General features: G+C 43.6%; 2 protein-coding genes across 3 annotated transcripts in view; one reads left to right on the top strand and one right to left on the bottom strand.

The window, feature by feature from the left end:
• The window catches only part of LOC119445610 (RNA N6-adenosine-methyltransferase mettl16), a 25,592-nt gene extending 24,157 nt beyond the window's left edge, over positions 1 to 1,435 (bottom strand). Inside the window, exon 1 of the mRNA XM_037709870.2 lies at positions 904 to 1,435. Coding sequence (XP_037565798.1) covers positions 904 to 1,228 — 325 coding nt within the window. The 5' untranslated portion in view covers positions 1,229 to 1,435. The remainder of the gene's footprint in view (positions 1 to 903) is intronic.
• Positions 1,095 to 20,606, top strand: LOC119445611 (corrinoid adenosyltransferase MMAB). Of its 2 annotated transcripts, none has more exons than XM_037709872.2 (8): positions 1,095 to 1,234; positions 1,865 to 1,914; positions 2,447 to 2,592; positions 6,342 to 6,414; positions 7,320 to 7,417; positions 12,996 to 13,060; positions 18,256 to 18,315; positions 20,458 to 20,606. In XM_037709872.2, the coding sequence occupies exons 1-8, from the start codon at positions 1,227 to 1,229 to the stop codon at positions 20,531 to 20,533; spliced, it is 576 nt and encodes a 191-aa protein (XP_037565800.1). In that variant the 5' UTR covers positions 1,095 to 1,226; the 3' UTR covers positions 20,534 to 20,606. The 2 variants fall into 2 exon arrangements, with proteins under 2 accessions (XP_037565800.1, XP_037565799.1); XM_037709871.2 differs by lacking the exon at positions 1,095 to 1,234 and adding an exon at positions 1,641 to 1,773.

The following is a 20,606-nucleotide window of genomic DNA, read 5'->3' as shown; positions in this document are numbered from 1 at the left end:
TCAAACATCATGGGTTCTTCTGTATTTGGTAATATGCCAGGCGGATGCCAGAATCTCCCTATTATGAAACTTATTTTTCCACCTTGTGGGTTTCTACAGAACTCTTCAGACTGAAGCCCACTGAACGTCTTCCTAGGAAGACACTAATTCACTGCCCTGTGCTTTGCTTCACCACTTTGCAACATGTGGACATAATTAAAGTACCACAGTTCACACAGGATAACAGTTATCGCTCCTAGTTACGCTATGTGCCTACCCTAGCACGCCACTGTGTGGACAAGCGACTTATGTGCGAGATACCGACAGCTCGTTCGTGACAAAACTTCCAGTGCTCGTTTTTTAAAGTATTTTTCTCTTTAATGCATATTACTTTTGACAGCTGTCGTTGGCTTGTCCGGCGGCAGAGAAGAATGTGTGCTTTTTTTTTTTTTTTTTTTTTGTAACGCGACATCAGACGCAGTGAAACGAAGTGAAATGCGAGATCTTCCATGTGCAGCAAGTACGCCGGGAAAGCTCGCGGTGTCAGTCGCTTCGTGCTAGCTCGACATAGCAACAAGAACGCCGTGCTGCTGGCGACTGCGTCGGAACCGGAACAATCGCCCGTTCCTCTACGGTCAGGGCTGTGGCACTGCGTCACGGATGTAGAACTCCACATGATCCCGTTGCGCAGAGACGTCCCACCGCGCTACGTACGCCAGCATCATTTTACAGTGGGCAAAGTTAGCGAAACTGGTGTGAACGAGGCAAAATCGGTTTTCAAAACCCCGACTTCAGGATCGAAAGACGAGAGAGCGGGGAGTGATTGATGAAAGCGGATTTTCACGCACTGATCGTATCCACGCAGTGGAGGGGTACGTGTCAACAGGTGGCCACACCTGGGATAATCGCGTCAATCCTGCTCACCGACATCGAGGGCCACGACGTTATCTTTCCTGTTCAAGACTTTCTCCACCAGGTCCTGGACCCAGAGCAGGTAGTTCAGGCGCTGAGGCACGGCCGGCACCAGTCGACCCGGCGGCAACCGCACGTCCAGGTCGAAGAAGTGCTTCAACAGCGTTTTGGAGAGGGCGCGCTGAGAATCTGCATCCTTGAAGTCGAGCTTTGCCTTGCCTAGGGTGTTGTAGGTGACGTGCTGCGAGAAGTCGAAGTACTTCTCGGCCAGAACAGTAAAGTCCGGCGGCGTACGGAACACACTCCGTTCGTGCATCAGCAGCACGTCTCTCTTCATGGCGCAGTAAGTACGCTAAGGCAGCGAACCGCGATGTGGTATGCGAGGTTTAGGTGCGTTACGCGGTCGCCTAGATCGGCTTTACAAGGCGCAGAAAGCCTTCTCGGGCGGTAAACGCGCTGTCGCTTTCTAAAAGCGCAAACACGTCGAATGTTCCGCCATGTCTGAAGTCTAGCAGACGAGGCGTACGCAATGGCGCTGGCCGGCGTCTGGATGGTTTTGAAACACTACAAAAGCGCGCAAAACCTTTTTTTCACAACTAATTATACATTTAAGCTATATCTTGTTTCTGTAAAGTGCGTATTGGCGCTATATGTTGTGCAACTTTATTACTTCGCAAACAAAACGATTTTGAAGTGAAAAGTCGCTCTCAGTACCAAACCAATCCAAGCCTACGCGCTCTTTCGGTCTGCTAACTACTATTTGCTACTGTGGGCAACAACTTGTTTCGTTGTTCTCGGACTTTTATTGGGATAAATGACTACTTTGCGCTGCATCGCTCGATCTCTCGTAGCCTCGAGGGTTCTCAGTACGCGCCTCTTAAGGTGACATTTCAAACACTTTAGTTTTGCGTTAAAACAAAGTGCTAATACGGCTTCGGTGGCGTGCTGATAGAGTTTGCGTTTCTCCGTGCAGTTCTGGCAACTCCCGCCAAACCAAGATTTACACTCGCACTGGTGACAAAGGTAAGTGTGTGGGCCTGAAATCGTACCCTAATGCACGGCAACTCGCCTTTCTCGCTCAATATCCCGCACAGTATGTGTGCAGTTGGCAGCTTTTATGAAGCGTTTATAATTAAGTGCTTACGTACACATTTTCATCATAAGAAACGTGTAATCACAATATTTATGTTTATGCATCTCTGAGCTACGTCGTTCTATCATTGAACAGATATACTGTGGTATAATCCTAGTTATAATATATGCAGGAAATTTAGTACTCCTAAATGACATGGCGACTCTATCAACTGGATGAGTTTTTCGTATATTCCGAAGTTGCACTTATATTTTCTGGGCAGAGCATACATATATGCTATAGGTCAGAACGAATGATTCATGTGACTGGCCATCTAAAACGTCGTGCTTGTCTGTTTTAGGTAGTTTTCAGAACACAGCTTAATTTGTAACTGTCACTGAAGCTAGCGAATCGAAGTAGTTTAAATGCCATCGCGTTTGCATATGTCGTATGCTTACACTAGCGGACTCTGTGCCGTGCCAGGCACATCGGCAACGTACACGGGTCAGCGGCGACGCAAGGACGATGCCGTCTTCGAGGCCTTGGGCGCCACGGACGAGCTGAACTCGCACATCGGCTACGTCCGCTCGGTCCTGCACCACCCGGAGGTCAGCGAGCAGCTCAAATGGGTGAGGGGCTTAACCACTTCGACGGCCTCACCTTCTGCGCAAGAACGGTGCCATAATGGCCCTCGAGCTTTTAGGTCTCTAAGCTATATAAACTGTGGCATTGCAAAGCTTACAGAAAACATCACAGGGACTGCATAACCATACAGGGTAAAACAAGCTTTATTAACCATATGTTACGAACACCACACCACCTTGTTGACAAGTCACAAAATAATTGGGTTACTGAACGGTCACTGAAAAAGGGAAATCTCCAACGGGGGGGGGGATCATTTATTCCAAAATGATAAAGTTACTGCACCTCAACACAAATTTTCAGTTCTATGATAGAGCTTAAAGCGCAGGATTGCACACATGACCTTTTCTCACCATCTACAGCGTACCCTCATCTTCTTGATCTTCTTGATGTTTTTTTCTGCCGGCGTGCCTCTTTAATTAGGTCAAGGAGTAGAGGCGCTCACCTGAGCTTAAAGCGCTACCTGTTGCATTCAATAGTAACTAGAACAACTGCTCTACGAGCTCAATTGCCACGAGCCATCCGCTTGTGGAATTCCCTCCCTGGCAGCGCTGTGATGCAAACAGACAGAGATAAATTTAGGAAACTCCTGAACTTGCAGTTTATGTCCTAAAAATGTGTCATTCTGTATGCCATGCTCACTATTTGTATGTAACGTCACGCTGACTATTGTTTCCTATTCATCCTTTAAACTTTTCTTACGCAATGTTTGATTATATGCGTGAAAAATGTGCTTGATAAAATTTATCTGGTATTTTGTACACTACCTTGAACTGTTTATTTCTGTTTATTGAAGTATTGTTTGAATTGTTTTTTTTTTTACTTTCATACTTTGAAATACACATTTTTACATGATGTTCGATATGTGCGCGAGCAATATGCGTGATAACATTTGTCTGATGTTTTGTACGCTAACGCGTATTTTTCATTTGTAACCCTGTTTTGCGACGATGATTTCTGCTCATTTTTGTGGACCTCGAGTTTCGGAATTCACGTGTAAAATTGTCTTGCAGTGATGCCCCCCTTACCCAATGCTCCTCATGGAGCCTGTAAGGTATTTTGAAATAAATAAATTAATTAATGAAGATCCTTGTTGACAGTTCCAAAATGTGCCCGGCAAAGCAGGTTCGTCAAGAGCTAAAGAAAAACAACAACAACAATAATGGTTGGAAACGAACTGAGGTTGCCCAATACTATATTATATTCTGTCAATTAAGCGTTTAGCAGAGTTGCAGAGTGGGTGGCGAGTGTTTTGGTTGCTCACCACTGTTTAAGAGCTATGACATGTGCACTCTGTTGAATGTTTAGCGCCAGTTAAAAGTGGGTGTGACCAACTGTTACATTGAACATTCAACAGAGTAAACCACCTGTCATGGTGCATAAGCAGTGCAACAAAATGCTGAGAACTTGTTCACCAATGCATGGGGGCTCTTGATAATGTAGCAGGCGGTATCACTATCACCAAGTGGTAAGTGGTATGTTAAGAGAAATCCCAATGTTGTGCTCTCGAAATTTTTCTTCGCTAGTTAGAAATGTGTACTTACACCTTCAGTGTACTGCGCACATAATATTATTATTGTTATTATTATTACTATTAATGACGTAAACTTATACAGGATTTCTCATGCAACTTGTGCCAAGAGCTAAAAGTATATACCACGTAGTTGGACAGAACTAAAGTAATGCTGTTTCCCCTTGATTGGAGCTAGTCAGTAAATTTTTTTTGTACCTTGCCTAATTACATAATGAGATAACATTATTTGACCAATTTCTCAAGTATTGTTTTCACAGAAAACGTGTCAATGAGAAAGTCGTAAACAGTCCTAAAGAAATGTTCGATCCAGCTGTCCGCTGCTTAATATCATAACATAAAAGGTTTTTTCAGTGCTCAAGAGAAACTAGCCGCTACTAGCTGCTATAGCGCACCGTGAGAGCAATGTTGTCATGCGTGCAATGCATAAACAAGGCCCGATTTTTCTCCCGTGCCAGAAAATACCGGACACGCATGTCGATGACGTTTCCCGCGATTTCGTGAACTCGGTTTACGCTTTTCGTTGCACGCGTCTCTAGACATCTTAGTGAGTTAAAGGGGCCCTGAACCACCCCTCGGGCTTGGTGAAATAACATAGTCCGCGGGTAGCATACGCTGCTGTGAACATCTCAGCCAAGTTTTGCTGCCATGCGAGGTGCGTGGAGCTCGGAAGCGGAGCGCGAGGTCACCTTCCTCTTAAACGCTCTTGTTTCAAAAGACCCCATGATCCTCGCTCTTTTCTGTGTGCTTTATTGTGCAATAAAGCACACTCCAATACGCGGCTGCTATTTGTCGCTGCGGTCGGTTACACTGCAGCTGCCGCGGGGTACCGCCACGAGTCCACTGGCTAAGCGCACTGCGGCTCTCTGAGGACAACCGTGTTTGGCTGACGTTTAGCGTGGCGTAGGCACCAAAATCGAAAATTGGAACTGCGCGCCACGGTGACATTTTGAAGGCGGAGCGTTGTGGCCCCGCCCCACTCCGCCGTAGCCTTTGCAGTACAAGGCATTGAAGGAGGAAGGGGGAGCACAGCTGAGGCTGTGTTTGATTGTCAATAACTCCGCTTCTGCTGAACGCATTGAAGTACTCTTTGCCACAAAGTATTTCTGAAATCGCTGATTTTCAACTCAAATGTCTTTCTCCACTTCGATAAAAAGTGGTTCAGGACCGCTTTAATAAAAATGTACTTGATCACCTTTACTTGGCTGCCACCCACCACTTATTGACATCACGAATCTCCACGTGGCTCTTACACAGAACAAATGCGATGCCAGTGGTAGGCTCGAATAAACGCGGTCAGGTGTCGTCGACGTGTGCACCCCATCACTTCTGGCATGGGAGTGTGCGTGGCTGGAATCAGGCCTCGTGCATGAGCTGAACGTTTCAGAGCACCACTGTCGCGGGGTGCTGCGAGTGACTTCTGTGTGGCACTTTTTCAGATTTCATGGTCTTTCTTTCACTCGCGGAAAAAAAAAAAAACTTTTATATAATGCATATCAAGCAGCAGACAGATGGATTGTATACAGTTTTTCAGGATTGTCTACGACCTTCTCCTCTACACTTTTGCTCTGAATATACTACTTGATAGGTTGGTTAATTAATATTATACAATTATGCAATTAAGCAGAATGCAATAAGTAGTCTGACTTTCTCTAAACAAAGGGAAGGAGCGCTACCTTGGTTCTGTCCAGCTGCATGGCAATGGTACATTTTAAAACCTTGGTACAAGCAAGTTATGCAGTATGCCCTGTATAAATACCGTACAAAAAGGAAGATTCAAGAGCACTATGAAAGGGGCTAGTTGTTGGCTCTTCATACTTGCTTATGCACTGGCACATTACTAAAAGCACAGACACGAAATACTAACAGACGTCAGTCATTAGTGTATGTAGTTTTAGTAATGTGCTAGCGCATGAGCAAGTATAAAGAGAAGCAGGATATAACGGATACTTCATCAGTTAATATGCTGTGCATGAATATCAGTCACTGGTACACAACAGCGGGCAGAAGATTGCAGTCAGTACACTCTGAGCATTCAAACTATTTCCTCATCTGAATTGTCTAATTCCTGTACTATTAAAGTGAAGCAGGCAGGAATAGAAACAGCGATATCGTTGTGTCACTGTGCCTACCTTAACGTCTTCTGCCTGCAATTGCAGCTTTGGCAATGAAGTAGTAATTCACGGTGCTCGATAATAACTGCAGGTTCAGTGCTTACTTCAAGACCTCCAGGCTTCCATCGCAACACCAAACTCGTCGGCGTCGGAGGGACAGAAAGGTAAGTTCCTGTGTGTCTCTAGAGGATTGTGTTTAAGTTGGACACGCACAAGAAAATTGCACTGTGCTGCAGCTTTTTGGCGTAGTTTTAACCAAAACATTAGTCCGCAAAGGTTACTTTATAAGTTATAGTGTGGTCACGCCAATGCAGTTTCATAGATAAGTTGCAGTGTGATTGCGAAATCAGACTCAGAAATGGAAGTGTTGTCCTAAATATTTCAAAGCTGAAGCTGTTATCGGGCAGCACTAGTGTTTTCAGCGCCATTGATGTTTTGTTACTGGCAGCACAGCGCACATTAACGGCTTACTTACACATTAGCAATGCTGACTGAGGTTTCTCGTAATGCCATTCATAGAAGTGTAGCATTGTCTCACCGGTGTTTTTCAATATGTGAAGTGCTGATTCATGAACGAATGGAGAGCAGTGACGTTTGCTTGAAGGCGTGCCTGCATGCGGCCAGAGAGCCACATTTTGTCACAGTTTCATTTTTCTAGATTTAAGCGTTGATTTATGGCATGTACATGGGCCAGCGTGCTTCAATTTCCCAGTTGCAGTGAGGCAGCTATATCTAATAGCTACTGAGTTAACTAGGCAAATAGGCTCATCCTCCGACATCCGCTGGTATGGACACTATTACTGCAAAGGAAGAACAGTTTTATTTAAAAAAAGCCCATTTATAATAATGGATTAGTTAAGGTCTTCATTGAAACAACCTGCATACATGAAAAAAAGTGGTTCCGACAGAGGCAGTCTTAATTTTTGTACGACAATATCGCAGCAAGTTTAAGGAGGAAGGCTATAACTAACTGAGTGTGCTGAGAAAGTGTAACTGCAAGAACTGGGAAGCATAGCATTTTCCATTTGATTGCCGCCTTTTTACATGTTTTATGTTACTTACGTTACAGTCAAGACTGATTTTCCCGCTGAGCACATTAAGGAGCTGGAGCAGTGGATTGATTCACATTCTGAGAACTTGCCGCCACTCAAGAACTTCATCCTTCCCGTGAGATCCCTCTCTTCTGATTTCTTGTATGGTGCGCTTCATGCATGAAATATGGCAGCCCGTTAGCGAACAGCTCTGCAATGAATACCATAATCTGTGAAGGCTGATGAAGACAGATATTTTACTTCACCCATAGGTGGTACTAAATGTCTTGCTGTCTATCATGATCAGCTACACTAATCAACATTATGTTTTGCCCATTGACTCTGCAGTAAATTAATGAGATCCTAGTAACATCCAGTCAATTAGGTTTTGCAAAAAGAAACCAAGGTTCTCTGCTGATTTTCTGACCACTGCTCAGTCTGTCACCGTTTTTAAAGCCACTAATGACAAGACAGACTTAAAAGGATACTAAAGGCAAATACAGTTGAATCTCGATAATTCAAACTCGAAGGGGCCCCAAAATTTGTTCGAATTAAAAGAAGTTCCAATTAAAAGAAGGAAGTATTTTTGAAGTATTCGAGCACCATAGTACGATGCACGAACGGTGCGAGTCGTGAAATATCGCGGCATGAGTGGGAAATATCGCGCCGTTATCAGGAAGCGAGCGTTGGCCGGCGGGGCCGGCCAACGCTCGCTTCTTGATAACGGCAGAAAACGAAACTTCAGGGAGCGGGCGGTGCTGGCATGGCTACGGGCGCGTGCGCGTGGAGACCGTCGAAGGTGAGGGAGGAGGGCGGCAGGGCAGCGAATTTGGCCTCAGAAACTCCGCCGCATCGGTGGCAGTGGCTTCGGTGGCTCCCCTCGCCCTCTCAACTCCCTCGTAGCTCCCTCATCTTCGACTGTCTCCGTGCGCGCCTGCCGCCGCTCCAGCCGACCCGGCGCCAGCCTAGCCCGCTCCTTTATGTTTCGTTTTCTGCCGTTATCAGGAAGCGAGCGTTTGCCGGCGTGGGCAGTTTCGTTGATCGGACTGGGCCTACAAAGTGGTTTGTTATGAGAAAGGAAATGTTGGTGCTATCCTCTGCAGCCCTTGAGGGAGCACGGCTCAGCGTTCCGCCGCTGCATTGAGGGGTCTCTCCTAAGCTATTGCTCTATGGTGGTGTCGGAGCAATGCCGGTTGGAGGCGCCGCCGCGTTATTTGGCGCGCTGCTGAGAGCTTTGTCGGTGCGCGGTATGTTCGAATTAACCATCGCAAATGCTTTCACGTTCGAATTACTGAGCGTTTTCGCCCATTGGAATACACATAACTTTGGTGGGACCACAGTGTCAGTTCGAATAAACGAGCAGTTTGAATTAAGCGTGTTCGAACTATCGAGATTCGACTGTGCTAAGTCGACGTGAACTGTTTAAATACCATTCCAGAAACCTCGCAATGCTCGTTTCGTGCCAGGAAAAGACTTAGTTTACAAGAAAATTGCATCTGAAGGGTCCAAATACCTTTATCGCAATTCAAAACTCCCGCCACCAAACCGGGCAGTGGTGACGTTGCCACCACTGCACTTTGCTGTTGTGGGTGAGCAAACGGCGCCTGACAGATGGTGGCGCATTTTTTTTTTTTGCCCAAAACGCAAACGTGCAGCCATGGAGAAACTGAGCCAACATAGAGCGGTGTATTCGCCGCGGCAGCTGCTTTTGGCCGAGTGGCCTGGACCGTTCGGGCATCCCATGAGATCACATGGAAGTGGAATTCTCTGTTACTTGCAGTTTGTGCGAGTTTCACAAGCCACAGCACTACGAGATAATGAAACTACTGAAATGCGAAAACGCGGGTGGCGCAGAGTCGAGCAAAAACGAAACCTTTCGACCACCCGCGTCGTTGTTGAGTTTTTTTTTCTAAATATCAAATGGAACTGGACAGGTAGCATTTTTTTCCGTCTTAAATGCAATTACAATGATGTTTTAATAACGAGTGTTCGAGTACTAGTGACAGAATTTAAATGAGGAGTGCCTTTGTCATTGAGAAAGTACTTGAATGTCCTGGGAGAGTCTCTAATCGTGTCCTGCATTTACGTCAATTTTTCGGTTACTAAGGCTCTGTTCGCAATAATATTGATGCCTTAGAGATTCTCGAGCTCTAATCTATCACTTTAGCTTGACTTAATATTTGCCTTTAGTGTCCCTTTAACATCATTCTCAAAATGCTCTGACCACTCATTTAGCCATACTGCAGTGTATTTAAGTACTTTGTGCTTTTCTGTGAGCCGTTGCTAACGAGAATGATTCATTCTAATCATCTAATCGTGTTGCTCAGTGATCATTGCTTTTGCATGCGTTTTACATTCTATGTTTGGATGTTCTTGTGCTTACCTTGTTCCTTTGAATTATGCTCTCTCTGCACAGACCTCGAGCCTGCTGTATTTATTGCATAAAATACATATATTATGTATTTCGATATATATAAAATATATAAAAATGTTGTCAATGATGATCTGTGCAAATGCTTCGAGAACGGCAACCATTTTTGTCAGAAATGGCCGTGAGGAACATGGCCATGGCAGCCGATTAAGAGAAATAGCCAGTAAAGGTAATTTGAAATTCCTGCTTCACAACAGGAGTTTAAGGCAGAAGGACAGAATACAGCCTTGAAGTGCAGTAAGAGTGACAGGATGCTTGATGTACATCAGTTTTCCCCCATTTTCTTTCCTTTGTTTCACTGTTCTGAGGTGTGGCAAATCCTCTTGCCAAAATGCTCAGAGCAAGAAAAAAAAAACATTAAATTTTTCTAGTTTAAGTAACCGTGAAGTGTCTTGGTAGTATCCAAATATGCAGCCCCTTGCTTCTTGGTATGTTTTACGTGTAGGGTGTGCTTAAATAAGGACAGACTTGGGGGTGATCCCAACTGTTTCTTGTTTTCAGTGAACATTTTATATGAGGTGGCCAAATGTCTCTGTAGAAAAGAATCAACCTTTGTTTTATGAGACGCAGCATGGATTAAAGAAAAAACACAATTGTAATTCACTAAAGTTGGAGAAGAGCATTTCTGCGACTTGCAGGTTATGCCAGTTTGAAGACCTATCATTCTAAAACTATAACATTGTACACCGCCAAACATTTTTTAATTAATTTTAAGCTATTTGAACCGCTGTCACAAGGAAGATCAGACTTATGTCTATGTCTCAGCTTCCGTGTGCCAGTCAGGCGCAACAAAGTCACATTCGTCCTTGTGATCTATGCAGTTCCAATATAATAAAATTGAAATTACATTCACATTGCAATTTCTGAGCTCATTGTTTTTGTGGTAGTAAAAAAATGTGACTCGGATTGTGTCTTTCATGCTTCTTCTCAGCTACGAAATGAGTTAAGCTTGGGATTTCAGGGCTTCTGAATCCGTCATTTCTCCTACGATAGGTTAAGGTAGCAAGCACGTGAGAGTGCGTGCAGCTAGCTGTTTAATAAGGCTAGGTCTGGGGAAACTACTTCTGCCACTACTCTCTAATTACACCTATCTGAAATGCCCCCTGTTTATATGACTGATTCGCCAGCCTAGTAGGAAAACACAATGACGCCACTACAGTTGAGTAATCAGATGGGTGTGTTCAGATGAAGACAGTCATAAAAGGGGTCCCAAAGATTTTTTTATTTTAACTAAAATGTTTTATATTAGGCAGGAAAACACTTTCAAAAATGGAATCGAGACTAGTTTTCCAACATACGTCCTTGTTTTGCACAGAAAGAAAGCTAAACTGAGACAACATGCAATAATCTCGTTCTTGAGTTGCAGAATTAAAAAGCGCAGGGTATAGAGAATACAGTTTTCTACACATTAAACGTTTTACTCTAAATCGAAACAGCTTCCCTATATGTGAAGTAGGTATATTTCATAGAATGTGTCACAGATAAAAAAAGTGCGCTGTGAAACGCGTGGAGGGAGACTACTATGGCCTTGCCACTTTCATAGTTTCCACAGCATTGCCTTCTAGGCGTTAAATGGAGTACTACAGTTAAACCTGCTTATAACGAACCTCCATATAACGAATTCCTGGATATAACAAAGTTTTCTATTCCCCGCCGTTACTCCATAGAAGCACATGCATTTGAGACTTCTACGTAACGAAGTGGCAGCGGGCGAACCCCTCGAAATAACGAATTTTCCCCGCCGACAATCTAGAGATGTTGCCCCAAATTTTGTCATTTTTGCACGAGCAGCAACCGAAAGCACTTTCTCCGCCGTGACGGAATGCGAAGCAGTGGTGTCGCGCTTGGCACGCTCGAATTCATGACGACTGCGAGGCGAGAGCGAGCGCACGTGTGCATGCGTGCGAGCGTGCGCGAGACGGGCCTGCATCCCTCGACCCGGCGATCTTGCCGCCGCGGGTGTGACCTTTCCCCCCTCCCTTCATTTAAACTTGATCCCGCCGCTTGCTGCAGCTGGCCTAGCCCGCCAAGCCGACGCTCTCCTTTTCCAGTTGATGTTGCCGAAGAAAAAAAAAAACGTTTTTTTTCTCAACGCGCTGGCAGCGCCACTCTTTGGTTACTGCGCAAGTCTTTGCGCTTCAGTTCACTAACCGGACACTAGGACCCGATAAAACGGGTCCGGAAATTGCCTGCGCGTTAGAATCGAGTACGACGCTAAAGTTGCGCTACCATATCGCCATCGGCATTTAAATATGGCCGCCTCCTACGCCACTTTGAGCCTAGCTTCCGTAGCTTCGACCATTTGCTGTAGTATGTGTGCTTAGGGATTGTTCTACCAATTTAGTTAAACAGCAAATGTTCACAAGTTTATACGGCCAATAAAACTACTATCCTTACTTCGTATAGCTGTCTGCTAATTTGCTGTCGCAATCGATGCTTCACCTTTCGGGCGAAACTGGGACTTTTTTGTTCATCGCAACTTTAGTGTATTGGGAGTAAATCTTGAGCGATAGTTGTATTTCTGTATGAAAGCATGAGGTGCATGGTACTGTAAAGTATTTTTTCTCTCTCTTTGGTCACGGAAAACGGGTGCGCGTTACAATCAAGGGCGTGTTAGAATCGAGTAAATACGGTAAGCGTTTCTTTTTCAAATTTTCGTGCCGAACCTGCATATAACGAAATCCTCTTTATAACGAAGTTTTTCGGGAATTTTTCAATTTCGTTATATCCTGGTTTAACTGTATATGTTTGCATAGGTGTGGATGACTGCAGATTTTGATGAACTCTCATGTCTCCCATGGCCTTTGAAAATATTTTCAAAGCCACGAATCTCAGCTTCTTGGCGAGTCTCTGTACTTATTCAAAATTGTCCGCTACATTCTACAATAGATGTGCACTGCAAATCAAATTGGTGAGTGAGAGTACTGCAGACCACTATTAAAGAGAACACAAGATTGTGGTGCATATGGAATTTTTTTTTTGTCTAGCAATGTACATTCGACTTGTTCTGAATCCAATAACGTGATTGGTGGTGCTGGCGCTTTTCTACGCAACTGGTGCAGTGTGTCGACAAAGCTTGAGCTGGCACTTGCCCTTATAGCTCCAGCAAAGTGACAGTTGCACATTACAGTGTTCCCTTTAACAGTGTACCAGACTTTACATGCACAAATGCACCGCCAACTTAGTGCTTAGTGACAGCGTAGACTAATGATGGCTGCATGAGCAGAGGGATATATGGACAGATGAACTGACTATAGCCTGTCTTTGTTACTTCTCTTTTAAGTCCGGAAGTCCAGCTGGTGCTGCCCTCCACATAGCCCGCTCTGTCTGCCGGCGTGCTGAACGAAGGTAGTGTAGCTTCTCTTGCTTCTGAGCCAAGTGTGTCTGGTCACAGGGCACAGGTGTAAAAATGAGTTCATTGTTTCACCTGCTATCACATTTCTGTTTGCTGCAAGCAGTGGTCTTAGGTCATTGTTGCTTCCTATTGCATTGCACTGCCAGAGGTTAACTGAATTATACATCATTATGATGGGGAATGCTTTTTCATGGCATTTAGGCTTTTTCTAAATGTGTGTCAGGCCTTTATCAACATGTAAAGTCGAAGCTCGATATAATGAACATGAATATAGAAAATAGTTGGATGTATTGACGTAAATATGAAATGTCAGCTTGTAACGAATACAGTGGAATCTTGATCATACATTTTGGAAAGAACCATGTGAGAAAATGTGCTAACCGGGAGAGCGCGTGATCTGAAGTCATTAAATATTTGCCAGACTCAACCGTAGTTGACATCTACGCAAGGCGAAGCGTTGCGTGAATCGTTGCAGCTCGAGACACGCCGAGTTGGTGGGGCCCAAGCGGCCTGAGACATGCGTTGTCGTTTTGTGGCTTTGGCAAACTGACGTTCGCAGCTCCTCGAATTTGGCCCGAGTCAGAATCTTCTTCGAGTGGGTCATTTTGGCGGGAAGTTTTCATGTGCCCACTCGACGCAAATCGTTGCGGCATGAAAGGCAGATGCCCGTCGAGTTGATATGGAGCACAAGCGACCCGAGATGGACGTTGGCGTTTTCGTATTGCATAGCGGTTTAAGACGGCGATGGGAAGCAAACAAAATCTAGTTGGTGGGCGATGCCGGAGTACGATGCCGCCCAGAGTGAAACATAACGCTCGCATCGCATCGCCTGCAGCAGGGAAAGGTAACATGTTTTGGTTATTGCCTTTTAAATGCGTGCAGTGCACTTTCAACGCCACTATATGCCCCATGTGCGTGCTGTGAAACAGATAGGTAAAGATGCTTATCGCAATAGGCTTCGGCGATATCTGTGAATGCGGCGTGCAATGACCCAGGAGAAGATTTGCTGGTACCAGAATAGGAAACTGAGTGCACACCAGCATTTTCACGTGAGATGGGCAAGGTGACTATTGCAGGGAAGCTGCTGCGGCGGGCGGCTACTGTTCTTGATCGTGCGTGCTTCACGCCTTTTCATGTTTGCACGGGATCTAACGGCTGGTAAACATATCAGTGATCGCAGTTTGGCGATGTGCTGAACGATGTACTGTACTAAATGGTGCCGAAAGATCGTGTTTTCCAGGAACATATGAACCGATAAAAAAGAAGCATAACTGTGTTGGGTAATTTTTTGTGTTCTCGATCATGAACATTGGGGCTGAAAAGTCGTATGTAATGGATTGTATCAACGAGGTTCTACTGTATATGCTTATAATGAATATCAGGTATAACAAAGGTATCTTTGTGTCGGTTGTGACTGCGTTATGATGAGGTTTGACTGTGTAGGATGTACGCTGTTATTTTCTTTTTTTGCCATTATCCTAATCACATACTTCGCTAGTATTTACAAATTGTCTTTATTTCTTTTTCAACTTCCTTATCTGCTTTGTTTTTGCTAAAAGCGTTTACACAAGATCGACTTCTTATTCGTTTACAATGTTTGCACAAATACGTGGCACAGGAGCGGAGGCATTATGGTGGCCCAAAATATAAGAAAAAATGTGTTTATTGCTATTGTAACCCAACCTACTGTCACAAGCAGCAGCCCTTACCAAGGGCTCGGATAGAAGGTGACTGCTTGCACAAGTACCTGTAGATCAGCCCCTGTAAGCAGTTCATCCCACCAAGTTTCCTACAATAATTACTAGAGAAAACTATGGCACTAGTGTCTATGGAAGCTGCAAGCCTGGAAGTTCTGTCAGCACGAAAATGATGGTTAATAGTACTCATGGATTTGCTTAAACTTCGTCCTTCCAGCTTCAAACAGCTTTGTGACTTTGCAAATTTTTAATCTTCAACAAAGTAATACGTTATATATGCAATTGCAACAATTTGCAATGATCACATGTGCGCTGAAACTTAATTGCCTCGCTGAATTGAGAAAACTAAGTGCTTGGATATTTTAAAAATAAGGCATAGTAAACAATGTTACAAGAAAGCTTAAAACCACAAGCGCAAAGATTACACAGACGCATGTATTAACCATCAATCTCATGGTTAGCTGAGCAATTGCAGCAACATAGCTCCCTCTAGTAATTTTTGTAGGAAACTGTATAGAGCTCGTCCCACCCATGCTGTGCTGCACCACTGTGCAAAAGAGCTTGTGGAGAAGCCCACCTATAAAGTATTGCATAAGGTCTAATGTTGGGTTTTGTGTACATTCCTGAAGAAATGTTAGGACCATTTGGGGCTCATCTTGTCCTTAAGCAATAGTTGTTTTGTACTTGGGCCATCAATGGCACATGCTAGCCACGTACAGCCCAACAAAGAATGCTGTAGGTTATTCAGTGCTGTTTTTCATGCAAAATCAGGGAAAGGTATCGTATCGAAAGGTAGGGATTGTATCAAACACGATACAATAGTCCCCATCTGTTTTGTGTGCATTTAATTTCTTTAACATGCTGCACTCGTAATTTGTTCTGTGGTGAATGCTATCTCACGCTGATACGTGCATACTGTTCATGACTTGTGAATGCCGGGCATGCAGCATGGCATTTTCGTGAAAATAATGCCATCGACAAGGAAAGGCATGTAAGATAGATTATGGTTATTGTTTGGGGACAGGGTTAGCCCCAAAGTGTGCGAATGTTTTCTTAGAGTGTTCTGTTCAGCCATTTGACGGTGAAGCCTTGTGCATAAAAAAGAAAGAAATAAGTCGTGTCTATGCGTGGCTTTCAATGTAGCAGCAGGTGCAGTTCTGACTGAAAATTGTAGAGAAAGAAAAATGTCTTATAGTTGTGCAAATATTACATCTTGCTGCTCTGCAGTTACATTGTTATATGTTCTTGCTCTTCTGCTGCTACCATTTTACAAAAATTTAAAGGGGTGTTCAAGTTTCCAGGGCAACTCATTGTCTAGGCACTCTGGGGTCATGCATTGTTAATAAATTTAAATCTGTTCTGTCTGCAACACAGGGTGTAGGAACCTGTGAAAGGTAGAAATGGATGTGCATGATTCTTGTTCTTTATCTGTTCTTTCCAATAAATCACCACTACATATATTGTGCATAGGACCTTATGCAGACTCAAACACACCTCTAATCTTAACTTTACCAACAAATGTTCTGACTACTGTTGCATAGGGCTCCGAATGCGGAGGCTCCTAATGCAAAAGTTGTGGGTTCAGTCCACACTGGCCGGAAGTTGTCTTCTCGTCCACTTTCATTTCCCCTTTTGCAGCAAGGCTGTCTATGGCTAGGGTTCCGTGCATTTTTCGTGCCCGTCAACAAATCTGTATGTGCAAAAACTCAGCTCCTGAATATGATGCAAAATCAGTTCATTCTATGCAAAAGCTTATACGTCTCATTACTTGGATATGCGTTTTGAGTAGATGAGTTGTCAATAGGCAACATTTTCAAGATCAGTAGACTCTCAGGTAGGTAATAAGGGTTTCTCAAAGATTTGCCACTGTGCGACCCGAGCCGTCCATGTGTACGCTCGCACCACCCTCTCTTTGTCGTCATTCCAAGCGCTTGCGTGCCTAGTTTCCTCCGGCTCCCCGAGGTAGCGGTAGTCTTCCACGCGAATGTGTGCCGCTGATAAAAATAAAAGTATGCGATCATGTGTCCTTTTTCGGAATGACCTGCCGTCCACCGCTCAAGAGAAATAAAATTTGATCATACCTTTGATCTTAGTTCTGTTCCAGCTCTATGTCGTGTGCTAAACTGCTTCGCTGTTAACCTACCTTCACAGCAGTGGAATGGCACGTCATTTTCTTCATTATTTTCTACATTTCAATTTCAAACGCAGCTAATTACCTCTATGCTTTCCTTAGATTCATTGCCTGCTGGCTTTGTGTGGTCAATCCTAGAAGTAGTATTGGCCCAGTGGCCTGGAGTGACCAGGTAGATCAGCGGAGAGGTCCTGGACAGTAACAAAGTGACAAAGAACAAGTGGAAAAAAATAGAAAAATACACAGGATGTTTATGTATATATTGTCACATAAAGAGGAGTCACCTCCAAAGCTGTTTGAGAATTAAAGGCAATGGCTGCTTTTATACGTTACTAGAAATGCTCTCACCCTGTACCAGGAAAGAACCATCAGCTGAAACATACGGGTTGGCGTTCAGTCATGTCTGGGCCTGTAAGGGTCTAGCGGCCATGCTGGTGCCTTTAGCGTTGAATGTCACTCATTCATCACATGCAGTGCTCGTCATAGAGAAGAGGAGAGGGTTCTTTGTTCACGAAACACTCCGCTAGAGACACCTGCATGAAAACACTCGTTTGGCACTGGAAACTTGTCGCTTTCAACATTTTGAGATGTCCAAAATGTCTACGCGGTCCAAGCTATAACTTGAAGTACTGGGCATCATTTCTGACTGTGTAGCACAAATGTTCGTTGCAGAGGCAGGCTGTAACACAACAGTGAATGACTTGTAGAGCCATGATATAAAGCAGTATTATAAGCAACGAGAAAGATGAGCACTTGAAATTAAGCACACCTTAGCTTGGACACCATGGCTTGAAAAGGTTGTGCTCATTTATTAGTAGTAGTTGTTGTGGCCACAAATGTATTGTGGAGAAATCATAGAAACATCTAGCAAAGTGGCATTCATTGAGTGCCTGACGCCCAATCAGTGTCATGTGGCTGCAAGATTGTTTTGTAAGGATTATTGACTAGCTTCAGGGTGACAGATTTAAGGCACTGAAAATGTGTTGGGAGCATGCATGAGTTAGTCACAGTTCAGTTCATGGCCTGCATAGTCAAGTTCAATTCAGACCCACCATCATGGCTTAGTGGCTGTGGCATTCCGCAGCCGAGCAGGAGGTCACGGGTTTGGTGCCCAGTACTATGGCTGCATTCTAACGTGGGCAGAATGTGAGCACGCTTTTGTGCTTAGACATTTAGGTGGACATTTGAACCCCAAGCGGTGAAAATTGATTTGGTGACCCCCCCACTGTGGCTTATCTCATAACCTGCCGTGCAGTTCCGGGTCATTAAACCCCTAATAGATTAATTTAATTTCAGGACAGCTTAACATTCACATAAAAACTATCATGCATTCATCGTGACTGGGTGTCTATTTTTCCAGGGTGACTACGCTTTTCTTGGAAAATGAGGTGGATGAAGTCGTGATGAAATATATAAATAGGTGAGTGCGGGGCATGCTAGCTTATTTTTTTTTTATTCATTCGAGATGAAATTAGGTTTAAAGAGTGAAGTAGTACATAAACCATGTCATTGTATGGTGCGAAACTAGTGACAAGGATAGGATATAAGAAAGGCAGTAAGCATTTGTGTTGACTTGTAAGTGCTTCTTTTCTAAATGTAGAACAATGCTTAAATAGCAATGCATGACTTATTGCATCCTAAGGTGCTGTGGTAAACAAGAATACAAAAAAGCATATGTAACCAAAAAAAACATAAAACGATTCTGTTAATGTAGTAGTGTCTCAGATAAAATATGTACTATTGATAATAAACTAGTGCTAGCGAAAATAAATTTTTGTACGGATCAGTGCACGACGAAAGTGTCACTCATGCAAATTTCTCTTAGATGATTCAGCTTTGTGGCTTTCATTTTTTCTGTTGTAATTTAATTTGATGTTTCGCTATCGTGAAAATATTCTTCAAAATGGCCCATATAGATGCTAGTGAAATTGATTGCAACTGCATGCTTACGTGTGCCTACACGTTACTGAAGTATATTAAAATGTGCGAAACAGATTTATAAGAACTGCCGAATAGATAAATATAAGGCAACGTGCATGAAAAGCTCTTACTTTGTATACATTCTAGGACGATTGTGATTCAACACAATAATTTGTATTTACAGACGTTTTTCATAATATGTGAGATTTTGTGACCCGACATTATTTCAAAACAAGAGGTCTGGATTAAAAAGTGATTACTGAGCTTTCAAATAAAGAATTGTTCATAGCATACAAGAAACAGGGGTTCACAACTGTGTGTAGAGCTATCTAGTTTTTCTGTTGACAAAATATTTTTACAGAGACTTTGTACAGCTTGTGCCCCTTTAACTATGCTTCAGTTGACTCATTGACATGACATTTAATGTCATAGTCAATACAGATTTTTTGCTTGAACTGTCAAAAATATGAATTATTCACAATAAAGTAAAATGTGGTCTCAGACAGAATTCTAGGTTATTGCACAAATAGATATGTGCACCTTGTTATGTTTGTACAGAAATACAAACAAAGCAGGTATTGAACCCCAATAACTCCGTGCTACCTGAGTGCCTAACGGAGGCACACCTGACTACTCATGTCTTTCAATCTCCTCTAATTAGTAATTTTTTTCGCCACATTTCTCTATTCTGGAAACCCAATATAGCTTGAACCAACCGTAAGCCTTTTTAATTTGTTTGTACTAATTGCCTCCAACATGCTATGGTAACATAATGGGCCAACCAATACCTGAGATTCGTCTGAATTCAACGAAATTAAAATTCGGCCTTGAATTATTGCAAGCCTGTCGATATTCCACTGTGACTGACATTGCCTTAGAGGAGCCCTGCAACACCTTCTTTTCAAAATTGTGAGCACACTGGAGTGAGGAGAGTGTCTCTCAACAAATGTATTATATTGCAAATGTTTGTAAAGTACCTAGTAATACAGATATTATAAAGTCTGCAATGCTTACCTTCTCCATTCCTCCAAAACACGTTTCCTCTCAACTGGGACGGTGCCGATAGCAAAGCCTTGTTCCTTCTGTACATCTTATTCTTTAGGCGTTGCACTTGTAGCAATTCCTCAATGTTGAAATCTGACAAAGGTGCCAGAGAGTGACAAATGAACGATGACAGCATGGGCAAAACACATTGAACTGCTGCTTCATCGTTTGCTAGAAGATTGGAGGGAGATGCATATGTGTACAAGCATTTGCTTGGGAGTAATTCGCAAGCACGAACAATCACTCAATGGTTGATGCCTATGTGCTGCCATGCGGGGTCTATGACGTCATAGACACGGCGTAAAGGAGGGGACCTCGAAAACCACAGGAGAGCGAGATTGTGGGCTCCCGGCTGCATGCAGCAAAATAATGTTTGGCTTACGTGCTCATGGCAGCATTGTCTACAGATATCATTTTTTTACCGTGTTCAAAAAGGGTTGCAGTGCCTCTTTAGCTTTGGCTGGTGCAAACAAAGTTTACTGCCTTAATAATGGTGCTAGTCCCCCCTGGTCTATTGTTTTGTGCCATCCTGTGCCGTAAAACTGCTGGCCATCCATCCGCAAGTATTTTACATTCACTTTATGTCTCTGACCTACAGGTTGAGTGACTACCTGTTTGTTGCGGCGAGGATCTGCTCGCATCATGAAAATGCGGAGGAAACCATTTACAAGTGACACCACATCAAGGATGCTAGCTGCTGGCTTTCATGTTATAGGATTTTCCATTAATAAAGGGTGGCATGGCTTA

The sequence above is a fragment of the Dermacentor silvarum genome, chromosome 3 (assembly GCF_013339745.2).
Source record: "Dermacentor silvarum isolate Dsil-2018 chromosome 3, BIME_Dsil_1.4, whole genome shotgun sequence".
In the NCBI taxonomy this organism is placed as follows: Eukaryota; Metazoa; Arthropoda; class Arachnida; order Ixodida; family Ixodidae; genus Dermacentor; species Dermacentor silvarum.
Note: the sequence above shows the minus strand (reverse complement) of the source record. Positions and strands in the feature narration are given on the sequence as shown.

What these genes read in the sequence shown, in the direction of transcription:
- LOC119445611 (XM_037709871.2), top strand. Translation starts at nt 1,706, where the DNA reads ATGACTACTTTGCGCTGCATCGCTCGATCTCTCGTAGCCTCGAGGGTT. An exon ending in GGCGTCGGAGGGACAGAAAG is followed by an intron (nt 6,415 to 7,319) that starts GTAAGTTCCTGT and finishes CTTACGTTACAG; the next exon opens with TCAAGACTGATTTTCCCGCT. An exon ending in TGCCGGCGTGCTGAACGAAG is followed by an intron (nt 13,061 to 18,255) that starts GTAGTGTAGCTT and finishes CTATTTTTCCAG; the next exon opens with GGTGACTACGCTTTTCTTGG.